This window comes from Phycodurus eques, chromosome 16, assembly GCF_024500275.1.
Source record: "Phycodurus eques isolate BA_2022a chromosome 16, UOR_Pequ_1.1, whole genome shotgun sequence".
Lineage (NCBI taxonomy): Eukaryota > Metazoa > Chordata > Actinopteri > Syngnathiformes > Syngnathidae > Phycodurus > Phycodurus eques.
The window spans coordinates 21,812,487-21,828,826 of record NC_084540.1 but is presented as its reverse complement, the minus strand read 5'-3'; the positions used below and the strand labels follow the sequence as shown (position 1 = coordinate 21,828,826).

The 16,340-nt window shown below is 46.7% G+C and overlaps 3 protein-coding genes across 3 annotated transcripts in view; 2 read left to right on the top strand and 1 right to left on the bottom strand.

Moving 5' to 3' along the window:
* Positions 1–182: 182 nt before the first annotated feature.
* Positions 183–16,340, bottom strand: part of LOC133415147 (5-hydroxytryptamine receptor 3A-like) — a 28,836-nt gene continuing 12,678 nt past the window's right edge. The window contains exons 2-9 of the mRNA XM_061700977.1: positions 2,774–2,925; positions 2,646–2,690; positions 2,460–2,566; positions 2,216–2,385; positions 1,935–2,047; positions 1,002–1,212; positions 770–919; positions 183–433 (exon numbers count right to left, since the gene is read on the bottom strand). Of these exons, the coding sequence (XP_061556961.1) occupies positions 183–433; positions 770–919; positions 1,002–1,212; positions 1,935–2,047; positions 2,216–2,385; positions 2,460–2,566; positions 2,646–2,690; positions 2,774–2,925 (1,199 nt within the window). The remainder of the gene's footprint in view (positions 434–769; positions 920–1,001; positions 1,213–1,934; positions 2,048–2,215; positions 2,386–2,459; positions 2,567–2,645; positions 2,691–2,773; positions 2,926–16,340) is intronic.
* LOC133414438 (inward rectifier potassium channel 16-like) lies at positions 8,061–9,158 on the top strand. Its single transcript, XM_061699789.1, has one exon. The coding sequence runs from the start codon at positions 8,061–8,063 to the stop codon at positions 9,156–9,158; it is 1,098 nt and encodes a 365-aa protein (XP_061555773.1).
* On the top strand, positions 10,176–15,454 carry kcnj2a (potassium inwardly rectifying channel subfamily J member 2a). Its single transcript, XM_061699771.1, has 2 exons — positions 10,176–10,392; positions 12,213–15,454. Exon 2 carries the CDS (start codon positions 12,437–12,439, stop codon positions 13,754–13,756), a length of 1,320 nt encoding a protein of 439 aa, XP_061555755.1. The 5' UTR covers positions 10,176–10,392; positions 12,213–12,436; the 3' UTR covers positions 13,757–15,454.

Genomic DNA, 16,340 nt, shown 5'->3' with positions numbered 1-16,340 from the left:
TACGTTGTGTCATCATCTGTGGAGGTTGAAAAACAAAGCTTATTTTGTGAAAGTAAGTAGTATAAAGTACACACATGGTTTCAAATGTAAGGAGTAGACGTGTCCAAGTACAGATACCTGAAAAATCTTAAGTACAGCAACAACGTATTTGTACTGGGTTACTTCCCAGGACGGACCGCCGTTCACAAGAAATCCAAGTGGTTGACGTTGCATTCGTATTTCACCATCACCGTGATCATAGCGCAAAAGTACAAGGTGCCCAGAATGAAATAGAACCAGAAAAAGGTTTTGTCGATCGTGTCGGCGAACGCCTCGTTGCGCTCGCAATCCGCTTCCTTGGCTTTGATGGCGTCCAGGAAGTCGGTCACCTTTCGGTGCAGCCGATTTTCCTCGGGGTCGTCCAGCCGGATGGCGCTGAGGTCCGCTGTGACTTCTGCACATACACGCGAGGAGGGCTTGTTATTATCGCAATCGTTTTCCCAACAATTGCGATACTACCACGACAACACTGTTTGCGGAGCTGCCAAATGTTACGGTACGTCCCTATTTTGTTACGGAAATCACTGAACATTGACTCGTTACGCAGCACGGTGCACCGGTCCAAGGAAAATAACCAAAAACCAGGTCTAACTTGTCCAAACGTTGCACCAAATCTACGCCAGTCACGAAAATACAGCCCTAAGTGTGACACGGAGAATATTCGTATCTGACGCCGCCGTAGCCATACGATAGCGCTTCGGTCCCGACCCTCGTTTGCACACACCCTCACCCTGATCAGCTCCCTCTGGCTTGTTTGCGGTCTTTGCTCGTCTGGAAGAGCAGCAGAAGACGAGGCCTCCATCCTTGGCCACCCGCGTGAGCACCATGGACACCAGCATGCTCACCACCAGCATCACCAGGCACACGCAGAAGTGGTTTTCTGCAAGCGCAAAGCCACGCGCTCGGTCAGCACGCCGCGTTGGCCTTGGCGACCGAACCGACCGACCGACCGACCGACTGACTTATCACGGGGCCGCACTCGCTGTCGCCGGGCAGCTGGTCGTTGAGGATGAGCAGGAACATGGTGAAGCTGAGCACCAGCGTGACCTTGAAGGAGTTGCGCTCGCCGCAACCCAGCGGCAGGGCGAAGCTCACCATGTCGGCCAGGATGAGCAGAATGCTGGGCAGCAGCAGCGTGATGAACGGGTTCTGCTGCCGGATCTTCAACACCACCTGGACGCACACGCGGTGACTTGAAGGCGAGACGTCCAGTCCATATAAACGGGGATTCTCAAAGTGTACGAGTGCAGTTCAGTTGTATTTACCTTTGGAGATCAATAGTGCATGTAATCATGAAAAGATTTTTTTTCAGGTACAATTATGGTTTGCGACTTTTAGGTATTTAAACTCTAGGCGCGAGACGTTTTAGTTGAATCGCTACTCAATTACAGTTTTTTAAAAACAATTCTACATTAGCACAGTTTAATTGTACAAACTGGAATTAACGTCGGAGTGGCTTACAATGATATGAAATATACATTTGAAGGAGTAAAACCTCCGTCTTGTTTTTGATGAACACAAAAGTTTGACGAGCTCTGCATTAACAAGTCACGCAATAGGCTCAAAATAAAGCAACTCATGAATAAATGAACTAACAAACTACGATACATTTGAATAACTCCCTTGGGTTGTTAAGCGTCCTAGCTTCCCATGAAAGGCACTTTATTCATTTATTATCGTTATAACTAGGCTGATTGAAAAGTGACTCCCTATTTTGAAATACTTCATAATCATTTAAGTTGGTATAATTTTTTTCTCTCTCTCTCTTTTTTTTTTTTTTTTTTTTTTTTGCGACGGTCTGGTCCAAGTCGGATTCGGCCGCATCGCTTTACGTCGAATTGTTTACTTGGATCAAAATTCAACAATTTCTCGTCAGATGTGACGTCAGACCCTACCGAGATATAATATTTGTTATCAGATGAGTGGAGGTACGCGGCCAACGTCTCCCAGTCTCCGTGGGTCCCGTCGAACACCTCCACTTTGCCAACTTCCATGGTTGTACCGCAGCCTGCGGATAGATCACGTAAATCACAAAAACTATCAAATGTCGCCGCCACTGTGGACAACATTTACTGTCCATTCTTATTTTACCGCACCCTTCGCCCTATGTTGCAGCTTCCTATATTAAAAATATGAAATGAAATTCAAAAGGTCCGGTGACATGCGGAGGGCCTACCTTGAGTGGACCAGGTCTGGATGGCCACGGGACATTCGTCCTCAGCGAACGGGTAGTTGAAGAGGTTAAACTCACAGTTGACCTCGGCCACCATCACCACTCTGTGCCTCAAGGTGCCGTTGCTGAACACGATCAAGTCACGGAAGCTGTTGTGCGTGCTTGCCGATATGCTGCCGACGGGAAAAAGACGGGAACACGTCAAGGAGAAAGAGTGACGTCGCGGCCGCAGAAGAGCGCTTCCTACCCATTGGTCACAAATATGTCCGGGCTCCAGACTTTGCTTACGGGCAGAATCACCTCGTTATACGGGTAAACGGACGGGTCCCAGTACAAGTCGTCGTCGGTCCATTCCTGCGGTTGCAATCCAAGTTTAGGGCGAGGGCAATACTTTTGACGTGCTTTTTTTTTTACCGAACATCGCATTGCTTACAATTGTGGCCTGTAGACGACAACCTAAACGAAGATTCTTTGTGTCCTGAAACGGAGTATAAGACACTCAGAATGTACGGGATAGACACCTCGTGGAATATGGAAGGGGCACAAAGCGTGGGCACTTACAACTTTGATGGTCTGATACTCGATCGACGGCACGTATATGTACTCAGAGCAGTTGTCACGCTGCGGCTGCGTTGTCAATTTTTTGTTGACGAGCTCATTCGCCAGACATCGGCGAGTCGTGCAGTTGTTCGTAGCATCTGCACCTCCTGAAACTTTTACAGAAATACACTTTGGAATCACCATTCACCAATGGCACGCCAATTCTGTGAAATGCAAAAAACGGCGCAGGGGGGAAAAAAAAAGGAAACGTGGGATATTTCCCAATGAAAAACGGATCTTCATCGGTCTGGTCTACTGAGTTCTGTTCCTACGTTGGCGACGTAACCCCGATTTGGGCGCAAGTCACGATCACGAACCTCCGCTTACGCACTAGTAAGGTTATAATTACACGAAAAACACTTCATAAAATAACTAAATATAAAGCAATCAAATGAAAATTTAGAGGTAAGTGAGCACGCCGTCTTGTTCTCACGCCGCCGCGCGATCGAGTTCTGCGCGTGCCGTTTGCAACCTCCGAAACATTTCATGCCGTGAACGTCCTGAACTGAGGACTGAAGTCAGTCGTTTATATCATATAATAGGAGTAAGTCAGTAATGCGCCCGTTTGAGTGTGAAAAATGAAAAGTCCAATTTTGGTCGTAAATCTTCCTGGCTTTTCAGGCCGAAAGCTCGTCTTTGACCTTTTTACGGTGACTGCGCTACTCACAAAATGTACTTCTGATTTCAAATTGTGAGTGAAACGTTGGATGTTGTGTTATCTGAAGCTCACTTTCACCTGCAATGTTTGGATCGCAATACAAAGCAAACACAGAAAATCGACAGACGTCGAAACTGCTCCAAATCGTAAGTTGCTCCGTATTTCGGAACTCATGCAAACACAAACGTGACGCCGAGTCTCACACAATATTCTGTCCCGCATACTAAAATGCTCGCTTTCTAGTTTCCGCTTACCTCGAGTGAGTAGAGTCCATAAGAGCGCCGCCCGCCACCGACTCAAAGCGAGTTGCGTTTGTGACAGCATGGCCACGAGAAGCCAGCTTCGACTACATCGGATAACACAACCAAAGCTCACAATCGGTGTCCGTCTCCTGGCCTCGGTGACTTAAATAGGCTCGCGGCGACCGTGAGCCGGCACAAGACAATCCAAGCGAGCCACAATAGGACGCTAAAACCGCTGCCGTTGCGTGATTAAACTGTTCAAACAACAACACGGCTCCATTACGCCCGCCGTCAATGTACCAGCTGCTCGTTGTCTTTGCGCGCCACAAAGTTTACCGTACAGAGGCCCGACAAAGACTTTGCGGTCGCCGTTTTATTCCATGCTTTGGCAAAGCGAGGCGATTCTCAGACTTGTTGTTTTGCGAGCTGAATGCCCGATGCTTGCGCGCCATTGTCGTCGTGTTTACTTTGACAGACGGGCTCGCTTAATCATCAGCTTATACGAACGGCCTCTGCTGTTAATATAAAACATCGATAAAGTGACACCCAAATGTCTACAACTGCCTACATTAAAAGTTTAAACCAGACATATAACACAAACTATGACCTCAGAACACTAATATCATTTTCAACTCACCTTACAACAATAATACCCTTTGCAGCTACGTTCAGCCAATTGTCTCCGTTACGTCCGCTGACAACCCGGGCTAAACTTGGCTCCTCTCGAACGTACATGGCTATGTCGCTTCGACAATACTTCCTTGACACCAATGACTTTGTATGGTGTATCTGTCGAGGAGAACGGGGCTACGACGACGCAACATCGGGAAGCGGTTGTTGCGCAACAATCAATAATTATCACCCGATTTTTGTCAAAGCACTGTTGCTTTGAATTCAATTATTTTGTTAAAATCTTAACCCTCCTGATTTTGATCAACGGCAGATTCAGGACGCTTAAGGTAGCGCATCTAAAACGTCCGTTTTTATCGCAGTCGGGACTGTACCGGTTGCAATGTCAACATCATTTTTCTGGGGGGGACATCCACGTGTGTTCAATAAAGGAAGTGTTAAGTATAAAATGTTATCGCTCAGGAACGCCTCTTATCTCCGTCCGTGCACATTTTTGTGACTTAAATACTTAGCTCGCGCAGGCGTTCGAGCTAAAAGCTCCCATTTTCCTTTCTCGCGGTTGTTTCGCTGCCGCTGACCTCTTTGCGGCCGCAATAAAGGCGCTTCGAAATCCGGCAGCTGTGTTGCGATCCCAACTCGCGACAATTCAGATGCCAATCACAGCCTCGCTCTCTCCGCCTGATTGAGCAAAGGTCAACTTCCTGTCTAATGAATCACGGAAATGCGCGGACACGAACCCTCGCTAAATGGCCTTTTAATAATCTGCCCAATTGACTTTTCAGAACAATACAATTTGGATTCCATCCCCCAGACCCAAACGAGGACAGGACAGCTGATGATTGTTCTTTTTTTTTTTGTCCCGAACCAAAAATGTCGCAGAGGCCATAAATTCCTCCAGCTTGTCCAATAAGGCGCGAGAGGGACGTGGCGGCGGTTTTGCTATCGGGAGGTCGAAAGGGACTTTGGCTGAGGACCGGGCCGAACTCGGCACACTTTCCAGTTCTTGAGGCCACGCGTCCGATGCTCGTCAGACACGCGCAACGCATCATCTCGACTGCACAAGTAAGTTCACAAAAGCAACTTCGCGTCGATAATAGCCGCGCCTTTGCGTTCACTTTCAAATGAATGCGTTTACGCTGCATTCCAAAGGCATGAAAATACTTTTTTTTTTTTTTTTTCTTCTTTCTCTCCTTTCTGTGAATGAGATAAACGTAGCACAATATATGGTAAATACGCACGTATGTGTATTCTACCATTGGGGATTTTTCAATGATTTTTGAAATTCGAATGAAAATTTCATGGTCTCTTTATGCTAATCAACTGGATCAACTTTATTGATATGGGCAAAACACAAAATGGCACCAGTACTGTATTAAAACAAAATACAAACCAAAGAAGTTCTTTAATATAAAACAGCAATTCATTATTTAAATGTTGAATGATTTTGATCATTATTATTACACTCATTTGAATGTCTTTTATAGGCCTTTTCCAGTACATATCAATTATTCATTATATATACAGTACAGGGTTAGTGAAAAGTAACTACGCATTACAAGTTAGTCATCAATTAATAAGTAATCCAAGAAATAAGACAAAAAGAAATGACCATAATTAAAAAAAAAAAAAAAAAAAAAGTATTTGATCTTTCTTATCAATATTATTGTTATTATTATGGATAGTGGTTTTGCTTTTAGTATCATTGTCATTATTGCTGGTCGTTTTATCCGAGTGCCACATTTGCTGCACCCGAAAACAAATTAAAATAAATCATCCAAATTTCAAGGTTCGTGTTTTCATTGAATTCCAATGAGCGCAGTTTTCCGTTGCGTGACTTTCTCAAGTTGTGTCGGGCACACAGTGTCGACACTAAAGGTGTCAAATTAGAGCACAACATCGTAAACTCGGTCTTATCAGCGACGTGTTCCCGGGTGACACCATTAGAGCAGAAAAAAATCCAAATAAAAAAAAAATATGACCATGCAGCTTCAAGAATGTATTGATCAGTTCTGAGCACGTAGCGCTCACACTCGTCATTTTTATCTGAGCAGCTGTCAAGATTAGCGAGTTTGATGGCGTGCGGGGAAGCGAGGCAAACATCCTGACTTTGGCATTTTGCGCATTTGATATCATTCGCGGCGATGTGTTGTGTGCGCGGTTAAAGTTTAACTCCTGATGTAGCATTTAGAGGTGAAAGCCGTTCGGGGATAATAATTGACATCCACGGTGGGGGGGGGGGGGGGGGGGGGCAGATGAATACACGGTTGCCACGGAGGCTCGTTTTCTAACCCACCTCCTCTGAGGTGCCCTTGAGCAAGGCATTGAGCCCCAAAGCGATCCACGTGCCGGACCTTGCTGTTTAACTCTCTCGAGCAGTGTTTCTCAAAGTGTGGGATGGTAATTGAGGAATGACTGAAACTTTTTTTTGGGGGGGGGCTATTCCTATACTGAAGTGCAGTGCCCCTAACCTCAGAACTGTGAGACATGTTCATCCACCCGGATGACAAAAAAAACATCCACAAACACGTCCTGGAAGCAGCGCAGCCAAGAGAAATGCTATTTATTGTCGATCGACTGCAAATGTTCAACACGGGAACATTTTCCTCGTGAGAAATAATAGAGGAAAAAGAATTCCAGCACTGAACGTCCGGCATCATAAAAAAGTGGGTAATGACAGTCCGGGTGGTCATTTGAACACTGATCGTTGTCACGTAAAGCAAGTGTTCAATTCCAAGTCGCAGTTGCTTTGTTGCGCTTTGCGGCCGACCGCAATCCGAGTTGCGGTAAATAATCAACTCAACGAGAAACGCCATTGGCATTGTTCTTAAGGTCACTTCTTGAGTCGGTTGCTCGCTCGAGGCACGGCTGCTCTCAATCGCGAAGAGCTCGCCTTCATGCAGTTTTGCACTCTTACAACCTAAATTCTCATATTTCGTCCATGAAATTCGATGAATTGATTCCCAACAGTGCGTTCTCTTCCTTTCGTAGCATTTCTCTTGGCTAAACTGCTCGCAGGACGAGTGTCCAATCAGATCGTAGCTTCTTTGTGTTGCCATGTCAACGTAATCTGCCCACGGATCAGACTACGGTAGACGAGCAACGAGACCAATCAGATGTCAAATCAGTCCTCGCAGGGCCAGAGAGCTAGCCCCTCCGTGACGTCAGCATATTTCCAGCCTCTGATTGGTTGCTCACAGGAGGGGGGGGAGAAAGAAAGAAAGAAAAAAAAAAAAGGTTTTGGTCACATTCTTAGATAAATATAATGTGCATTGTATTTTTGTAGAGTTTTGATCTTTTCTACAATTTATTTTAAATTTGAAGGGAAAAAAAAAAAAAAAAAAAACGGAAGCCGCGAATAGCGAAAGTCTGCACGTAATTGACACGCCCACAAAAGGTGGAGACTGTACTGTACTTGCCTATAAATGTCACAAGATGGCGGCAAAGGACTATTTTTGTCCAAATGAAACACCTCAGCTCCCGATCAGATCAGGCACCAAGATGCCACCAATGAACTTTGCCCTGGCCTGAGCACAAAAGCGGCAGTTGGGGGGGGGGGGGGGGGGGGTTTCAACAAATAACGGAGGGAAAAAAAAAAAATCTGCCAATCAAATGCTAAACCTGCAAACGTGCGAGGTTGGCTTTATTAAGTGCGCTAACTCGCCACTGAAGGCGCGGAAAACTCACCGGCACGTAACCTTCTCCTCTACGCAGGGTCACCATGAGCACCGAGAGGCGCAACGGGGTTAACGTCGACGCTTCCTTCGCCGCCGTTCACATCGGGGACCGGCGGCTTCGCTTCATGCAAAAGGACGGCAGTTTCCCCGTGGCGTTCCACAAGGTCCCCAGGGAGTGGAGTCTGTACCTGCTGGACATCTTCACCACTCTGGTGGAGATCCGCTGGCGGGTCATGCTCCTGGTCTTCTCGCTGGCCTACGTGCTCTCCTGGCTTTTTTTCGGGCTTTGTTACTGGCTCATCGCCTACGTGCACGGAGATGGAGACGGAGATGTCGACGGTCCCTGCGTGCTGAACGTTCACGACTTCACCTCGGCGTTTCTCTTCTCCACGGAGACTCAGGCGACCATCGGTTACGGCTTCAGGGGCATGACGGAGAACTGCGGGGCGGCCGTGGCGACCGTGACCGCACAGGACGTCTTCAGCTGCCTCCTGGACACCGTCGTCGTCGGCATCGTCGTCGCTAAAATGGCGTCGGCGCGAAAGAGGGCTCAGACGGTGGGCTTCAGCCGATTCGCCGTGGTCAACCGGCGGGACGGCGTCCTGTGTCTGTCCTGGCGGCTCGGAGATTTCAGAGGGAATCACATCTTGGAGGGCGTCGCCCGGGCGCAGCTCGTACGCTACTCCAAACAATCCCAAGGACCCGTGGTGATATCGTACCAGGATGTGGACATCCAGAACCGGGATCTGGTCCTCGCCACGCCGGCCTTAGTCGTACACAAGCTGGAACCGGGCAGCCCGCTCTACCGTATAAGCCCTGAGCAGCTTGTGGAGGAGGACTTTGAGCTTGTGGTGTCCTTCACCTACACGGGCGACTCCACCGGGATGCTCCACCAGACGCGCACCTCCTACACCCCTGCGGATATCCGCTGGGCGCAACGGTTTCAGGAAGTGCTCCGAGTGACCAAGAAGCACTACAAGGCGGACTACGCTCTGTTTAACGAGACCACGTGGGTGGCGACGCCCGTGTTGAGCGCGGAACAGTGTGACAGGGGGACGACTCGCCCTGGCCTGTCGCGCTCGGTCTCGGCGAAGCGAGCCCGCCGCCGTACGGAGGAGGTCGTGCAGCAGACCCATTTGTAGACCCAGCTTCACAAATCGAAATATATTTATACGCCTTTACAGTCGATTCTCTTTGTTTCGTTTTGTCAAACATGTTCAAAATAAAGTGTCCACGTGCAAGTCTTGACGACTGACTTCATCATTTTTGAGCCCACATGAATGAAAACATGGTCGCCACTCAAACACTGCCATCTGGCGGCCACAACGAGGACTCATTTCGACGGAAGTCATACAAATACAGCAATAATAAAGTCGTACACGAAAACTTTAGAAGAGAACAAGTCATACAAAGACAAATAATTAAGTACTTCTGAAATGTATAAGTTTTCATCAATCAAGACTTATTTGCATTAAAAAAAAACCAATACAAATATTGAAAGTTTTCAACCACTTTCAGAACAATAAAAATCAATAATTCAGCATCAATAATATCCCTACTACTACTAATGATACATTTGGTTTAATGGTCAAATATTAAATTGCTTATCATAAAATATTACTACTCCTATGTATGAATAACAATACATTTGTAACAAGAATGGAAATACTAACACGACCGTGTTTTAATAACCACTGTTAAAAGTAATACATTTCTAGGGCTTTAATTAAACAAGCTATAAAAATTGTAAACAAAAGTCTGATGTGAGATTATTTGATTGCAAAAATAAAAGAAATAAGTCTGAATCAACAAAGATTAATATGTACAACAGTAAAAAATAAATGAGATAAAATAAATAATGATCATTCGACCACTACTACCAACAAGCTATAACAGTCACAAAAAATTAAAAAAAAAAATATATATATATAAAATACTGACTACTTAAAATTCACAAAGAGAAAATAAATAAATCAAAAAATGATCCACTAATTCCAGCGGGTTAACAAATTTCTTAATCTCCCGCACAGCGCGCAAAAGCCGCTCCGCGTTCTTATTGGCCAAGAGTGCGCGGGAGGCGTGGCCAGACGCACTGCCTGTTTTTTTTTTTTTTGTTTTTTTTTTTTTTAAACCAGCTGCACTCTTTGAGCGAACAACCACTAAAGATCCTCTTCCTCTCGACGGGCTTAGTGTGATGGCACTGCAATTCTGCACAGCAGATAGCAGCCCGAGTGCAGCTTTGAACCAGAACAACAACAACAACAACAACAACAACAGTGGAGCAGTCAGAACCAAACGGACCAAGCGGGCTTGTGTTGCATTTATGGGACATAAGACAATCAGGAAACAGCAATTTTGCTCTGCAAGAGCCAACAGGTGAGCACTTTCTCTTTGTAAGGATGATCATGCATCAGGATGAGTGTCTAAATCATATAAGTAGGAATATTGAAGCAATGAAATGAAACAAACATTAAATAGCTCGGATAATTATTAAAACACATTTTTAGACAGCACAAGACAAATCTTCATTTTATCATTATTGATTTGTGGACCGAAAAAAGTAGTGCAGCTTTTCTGTAAGCAATTTCCATTGAGCAGCTGTTGACCGCAAGAGCGTCGCAGGTGAATTGTCACCGCAATAATGAGTGCTACAAAAAAAATCTAAATCTAATTTCAAGTTATTGTCGCACTTGCAATTATAAATTCGATGTTTAACAATGCGTTGTGAGACGAGTGAAGGTGTGTGTGTGTGTGTGTGTGTCTAGCAGTGACATCATTAGCCGAGGAAAACAAAGATGATGCTCAGGGATTCGGGAGCAAGTCGTGCAGATTTCATCTGCGACGACTCTTCCTGACTTTCAGGGGGCCGAATATCGAGCATCAATTCAATTCACGGACTTAAGCGCTTTCAAAACGATAATGAAACGTCACTCACGGTGACTCGCTGACTGCGGCCTGTTTAAAATTCCAACGGAGCGTCCGGGCCGGCGGCACCGAGTCGATACGTTTTCTAATTCAACCGCCCTTGCTGCTCTGTCACAGATTACGCAAGGTTACCGTCGCTCGCAAAAGAGCAACTGATACGCCCTCTCGAAATAGCCGCGAGGATCATTTACGCCATTGGAATATCGTACCGGGGCTCTCGTTAAGATGCAAAAACAAAAAAGTGACTCGTTAGCTTGCATGTAAAGTGGAATAATGTGAGTCAGATGTGTTTTTCTGGTTGCTCGCCGGATTAACGCGAGCAGCTCTCAGCGGATGTGAGCTGGCAGATCGGCGGTATGAAGCAAGATCAGCATCTGGACGTCAAAAAAATCAAAAATCAAAAGTCACGAAATGAGGAGCCCATTACTTCATTGATACAAAAGGCCATTTTTCAACATACAGCAGTTGGCCTTGAAACGTTTCTAAATTCCTGATACGTTTGAATGTAAAAAGACTGCCAACGACTGAGCACTTTGTGGAGATGGAGCATGAAACGGTTTTTCAACATTACAGCTTCCTGATTCCTTTTTTTGTTTGTTTTGGGCGGTGACTGAAACGGCACCACGTGACGCACTTTGGAAGCCAACATGTGCTGCCCCTCCGCCACCGCGTCAGCACTCGAGCGCCGTCGTTCGCATCGCAATTGCAACGTGCATTCAGATAGCGAGCTGTGCCCACTCCCCAAAACGAATCTCCCCTGCAGATAGTCCGCTGGCACGGCTGCTTTAGAGTGCCTCATTGTCGCGGCCTTTTATATAGTTTTGCCCTTTTTTTGGGGGGGAATCAGTCAAATCCAAAACTCTTCTCTGTGGTGAGTCCAATTCAGAGGACATTTACGACCTGCACCTAGAGAATTCCGGTAGTTCTTATTTGAAGCTAACCTTACTCATAACACAATAATAATAGCTTATTAAAAAGTACCTTAGATAAGAGATATTGAAGGAGGGGGGCAATGCTTGAAGCAAGTCAAACTCTCTTAGGCCATAACTCCCTGGCAAGTAGTTAGTAGTTAGTTTGTTACAGTGTAGCACTTGGCTACGAAGTTGAATCTGGTCCCGATGACTTGAGCGCAGGAGCTGCCTCTTAACGTAGTCTTGTAGAGAGAGTTGGCGATGCATTATTTAGACAGAAGGCAATCACGCACTTGATCTCGACTTTGCTTCCTGCCAATGACTTCAAACTGCGCTTTACCCTCACTGTTATTTCCACAGCTCACTCCGCTGATGAGGCCCCGAGCAGCCCTCGCAGAGGAGTGAGCCGCCCTCGCCGAAGACCCTCGCCGAGCTACTCCTCGTCCCTCAGGATCCGGTCCCGCGGGAACAGTTTCTTCCTGACGCGTCCCCGCGATCATTCGAAACTGTTTCTCCAACGCCTACACCAGAAACTTAGACTGTTTTCCAAAGCAGAGGCGGCACAGCCCTCCCAAGCGGAAGCGATGGGGAGCGTGCGAAGCCACCGCTACAGCATCGTGTCCTCCGAGGAGGACGGCATGAAGCTGGCCGACGTCGCCGTGCCCAACGGCTACGGCAACGGCGACGCCGACGCCGACAAGGCCGAGCGTCGGCGGCAGAGCCGCTTCGTGCGCAAGGACGGCCACTGCAACGTGCACTTTATCAACATGAGCGAGAAGGGCCAGCGCTACCTGGCGGACATCTTCACCACCTGCGTGGACATCCGCTGGCGTTGGATGCTGCTCATCTTCTGCCTTTCCTTCCTGCTCTCGTGGTTATTCTTCGGTCTGGTCTTCTGGCTGGTGGCGCTCTCCTACGGCGACCTGGAGGCCGAGACGCAGATGTGCGTCTCCAACGTGGACAGCTTCACGGCCGCCTTCTTGTTCTCCGTGGAGACCCAGACCACCATCGGCTACGGATACCGCTACGTGACGGAAGACTGCCCTGTCGCCGTGTTCATGGTGGTCTTCCAAAGCATCGTGGGATGCATCATCGACGCGTTCATCATCGGCGCGGTCATGGCCAAGATGGCCAAGCCCAAAAAACGAAACGAGACCTTGGTGTTCAGCTACTACGCCACGGTAGCCATGAGGGACGGCAAACTGTGCCTCATGTGGCGCGTGGGGAACCTGAGGAGGAGCCACCTGGTGGAGGCCCACGTCAGGGCGCAGCTCCTCAAGTCCCGGACGACCGCGGAGGGAGAGTTCATCCCTCTGGACCAGGTGGACATCGACGTCGGGTTCGACAGCGGCATCGACAGAATCTTCCTGGTGTCTCCCATCACCATCGTCCACGAGATCGACGAGGACAGCCCCTTCTACGAGATGAACAAACAGGAGCTGGAGACGTCCGAGTTTGAGATCGTGGTGATCCTGGAGGGGATGGTGGAGGCCACGGCCATGACCACGCAGTGCCGCAGCTCCTACGTTGCCAGCGAGATCCTCTGGGGTCACCGCTTCGAGCCGGTGCTCTTCGAAGACAAGAACTACTACAAAGTGGACTACTCGCGCTTCGACAACACCTACGAGGTGTCCGGCACGCCGCACTGCAGCGCCAGAGAGCTAGCGGAGAAGAGTTCCAACGCCTCCAGCCCGAGGAACTCCTTTTGCTACGAGAACGAGGTGGCTCTGGAAAAGATCGAGATGGAGGAGGAAGCGGAGGAAGCGGAGCTGAACGGCACCACAACGAACGCAGAGGATTGTCCGCTCGAAGACGGCAACACCGACACGGTCTCAGACTTTAAACAAAATCGGGACTCTTTGCCTTTAGAATCGAGATCTCTGACTGCCGAATCTGAACTTTAAAACTGCTACTTTGTGATATAATCGGCTGCTTCTTATGGATAGAGGATGGTTGAAAAGGTTTCACAGTCTCTATGCAGCCCTTCACATCCGAAACATCGTGGGAATACACAGTCAAGTCTATTTTGTGGTACAATAGCCCAAATACCCGGCCGGTGTAGCTCTTTTCCTTTTTTGTGGCGGGTTAAGGAGCCATTTTCCGATCAGGGACCATTTCAGTTTTTGCAAAGTCCCCGGAGGGCTATACTCCATTTTTGAAAACATTCAGTGCAACAAGCAAACAAATGTTCATTCTTATACAAAGTAAACGTTGAAATGAACGTTTTCATAACAATTCCTTGGAGGTGGTATTGCTGACTGGCCAGATAAAAACGCTGCCGTGGGCCGCAAATGGCCCACGGGCCTTAAGTTCCTCGCCGCTGCTTTTCAGGAATATGCAATTTAATCTCCACCTTTTGTGGCCTGCACTTCAAACAAGTTTGTGACAAAAATCCATGTGCACTCTAGAGTTAAAAGTACACACATAATACAAGGACTGCATCAAAACGTTTGCCGTCAGACAGGTATTCATTTCACAATATGTTAATTATAGTGGTTGTCGTGATAAAGAACTGCAGTGTTCCTCTTATATAGCTAAATAGGGAACCAAACACAATCCTGTACAGTTCTGGACCAATGAAAACTACTAGCACACTAATAGAAACTTTGTTCAATTATCATTTCATCCATTTCCTGTCATGCTTACCCCTCACTTGGGTCACGGATGAGCTGTCGCCTTGAATGAAAACGGAACATTTTGTTTTATTTCATTATTGGAATATGCAGAACATATGATGCGGCGCTTGCATTGGATTTAATTGTTCAGGGTATCTGAGGCCGCCTATATGCAATCATCTAATTTAGAAGCTACTTAATTTGCACCTGAGAGGAAATTGTTAATGAGCTGGTCTCTTTAACAAAAATAGATTTCTATTCTGTGGTGGAAGACTCATTGCAGAATTCCGCCTCTTCCGATGTGCAATAGTGTTCACTTTCACCGCTAGCTGGAAAGTGACAGGAAAACTCAATCCTAAGCAGTGGACGAATGCTGCTAAGTAAGATATTTCCCGTTTTACGCACGGAGCCAAAAATGTATTTTTAGTCTTTTCACAGTAATCGAAATGCAGTCGACTTTTTCCTACAGACGAACATGAGTCCAATGTGTGTTTTCCCATGCTTCTTTTTTTTTTCTTTGGATCAGACTGTCGCTACCGCTGTCATATTAGCCGAGGCATAACATGTAGTACATATGTAGCTCACGTCGATATCCTAACATTGATTGGCGGGTGAGATGGTGAATTGTTGATATCGTCTATATGGAGGTCAGTGCTGTGCACATTCGATTGAACCCTTTCACGTGGTGGCACTGCAGACATCGACGGGACCCTTGCTTTGTCTTAATGAGGATTGGATTGAAGCCGCAAATAAACAAACGGGACACTTTTAGTTGGCGCTAATGTTCACTGGGAAATCTAGTCAAACACATTTGTTAGCACTTTTCCCAGCTTTGTTTCCCCCCAACCGGTGTTGTCTCACCTTCCTGTACCAACCAGACTTTTTTTTTTTTTTTTTTTTAAATAAAACATATTTTGTAAATAATGCTGTACAGTTGTCAAAAGCAGTTTTGTCTCTTGGTTTTGCAATAAAAGACGTTGAAAACGATTGCATTGTTTTCTCAGAAGAAGTGTCAAGATCAATGCGCGAATTACGTAAGAGGCAATCAATGTGCTCGGCTCACAGATGAATGTGCATTATGACACAGCGGGTCTGCAAAATTAGTGAATTTCCGTGCCCGCCCTGAGACGTAGTCAGGGGCCCTATCGATCCAGATTTGATTTAGTTCTACATATAGGAGCTTGCTTCCGCCTCTGGGCTTTTTCCACATTAGCCAATGAAAGTGTAACACAGCTCAGCTCAGAGTCTAAATAGTCACTGCTGATCCTTGTGTGTAAATCAACAGCATTTTAAACGAACGCTCGCTAAATTGTTGTGCAATTACATTTATTATATGAGCTGGAAAGTTTTACTAAGTCTTAAATTGACAGGGGTGGAGCGTGTAGATCATTTATGACCACACCTCCGCTGAATCAAATCCGTTCGATGAGAACAAAGTTATAGCTAACCTGATAAAAACTGGACAATGACATTTAACGGTGTAGATGGTGGGGCCGTCAGTTCGTGCCAGCCGGCCAAATGACAGCCGGCGTTGGCTGGAGATATCCCGTCGATGCGCGCCGATGACGTCTCTGCGGCTTGTTCCCATTCGACTGGCTGGTCAAATACTGTACCGGGCTTGACCCGCAAAGCGGAGCGCAAACAATGTGTGGCACATCTTTCTTTCTTTTGCGTCACCCATCTTACCGTACTGTTTCTTTAAAGATGAAGTCTCCAAGTTCAGCAAACCATCTGAAAGTGTGTTTGTTTCAATGCAGTGAAGTTTTTACGAGTGATTGGGCCTCGACTGGTTCCTTGAGAAACCTTAAAATGACCTGTTTTATCTCATTGACTGTCATTTTCATACACTTAAATTTAGCAAGTGTTAAAATCA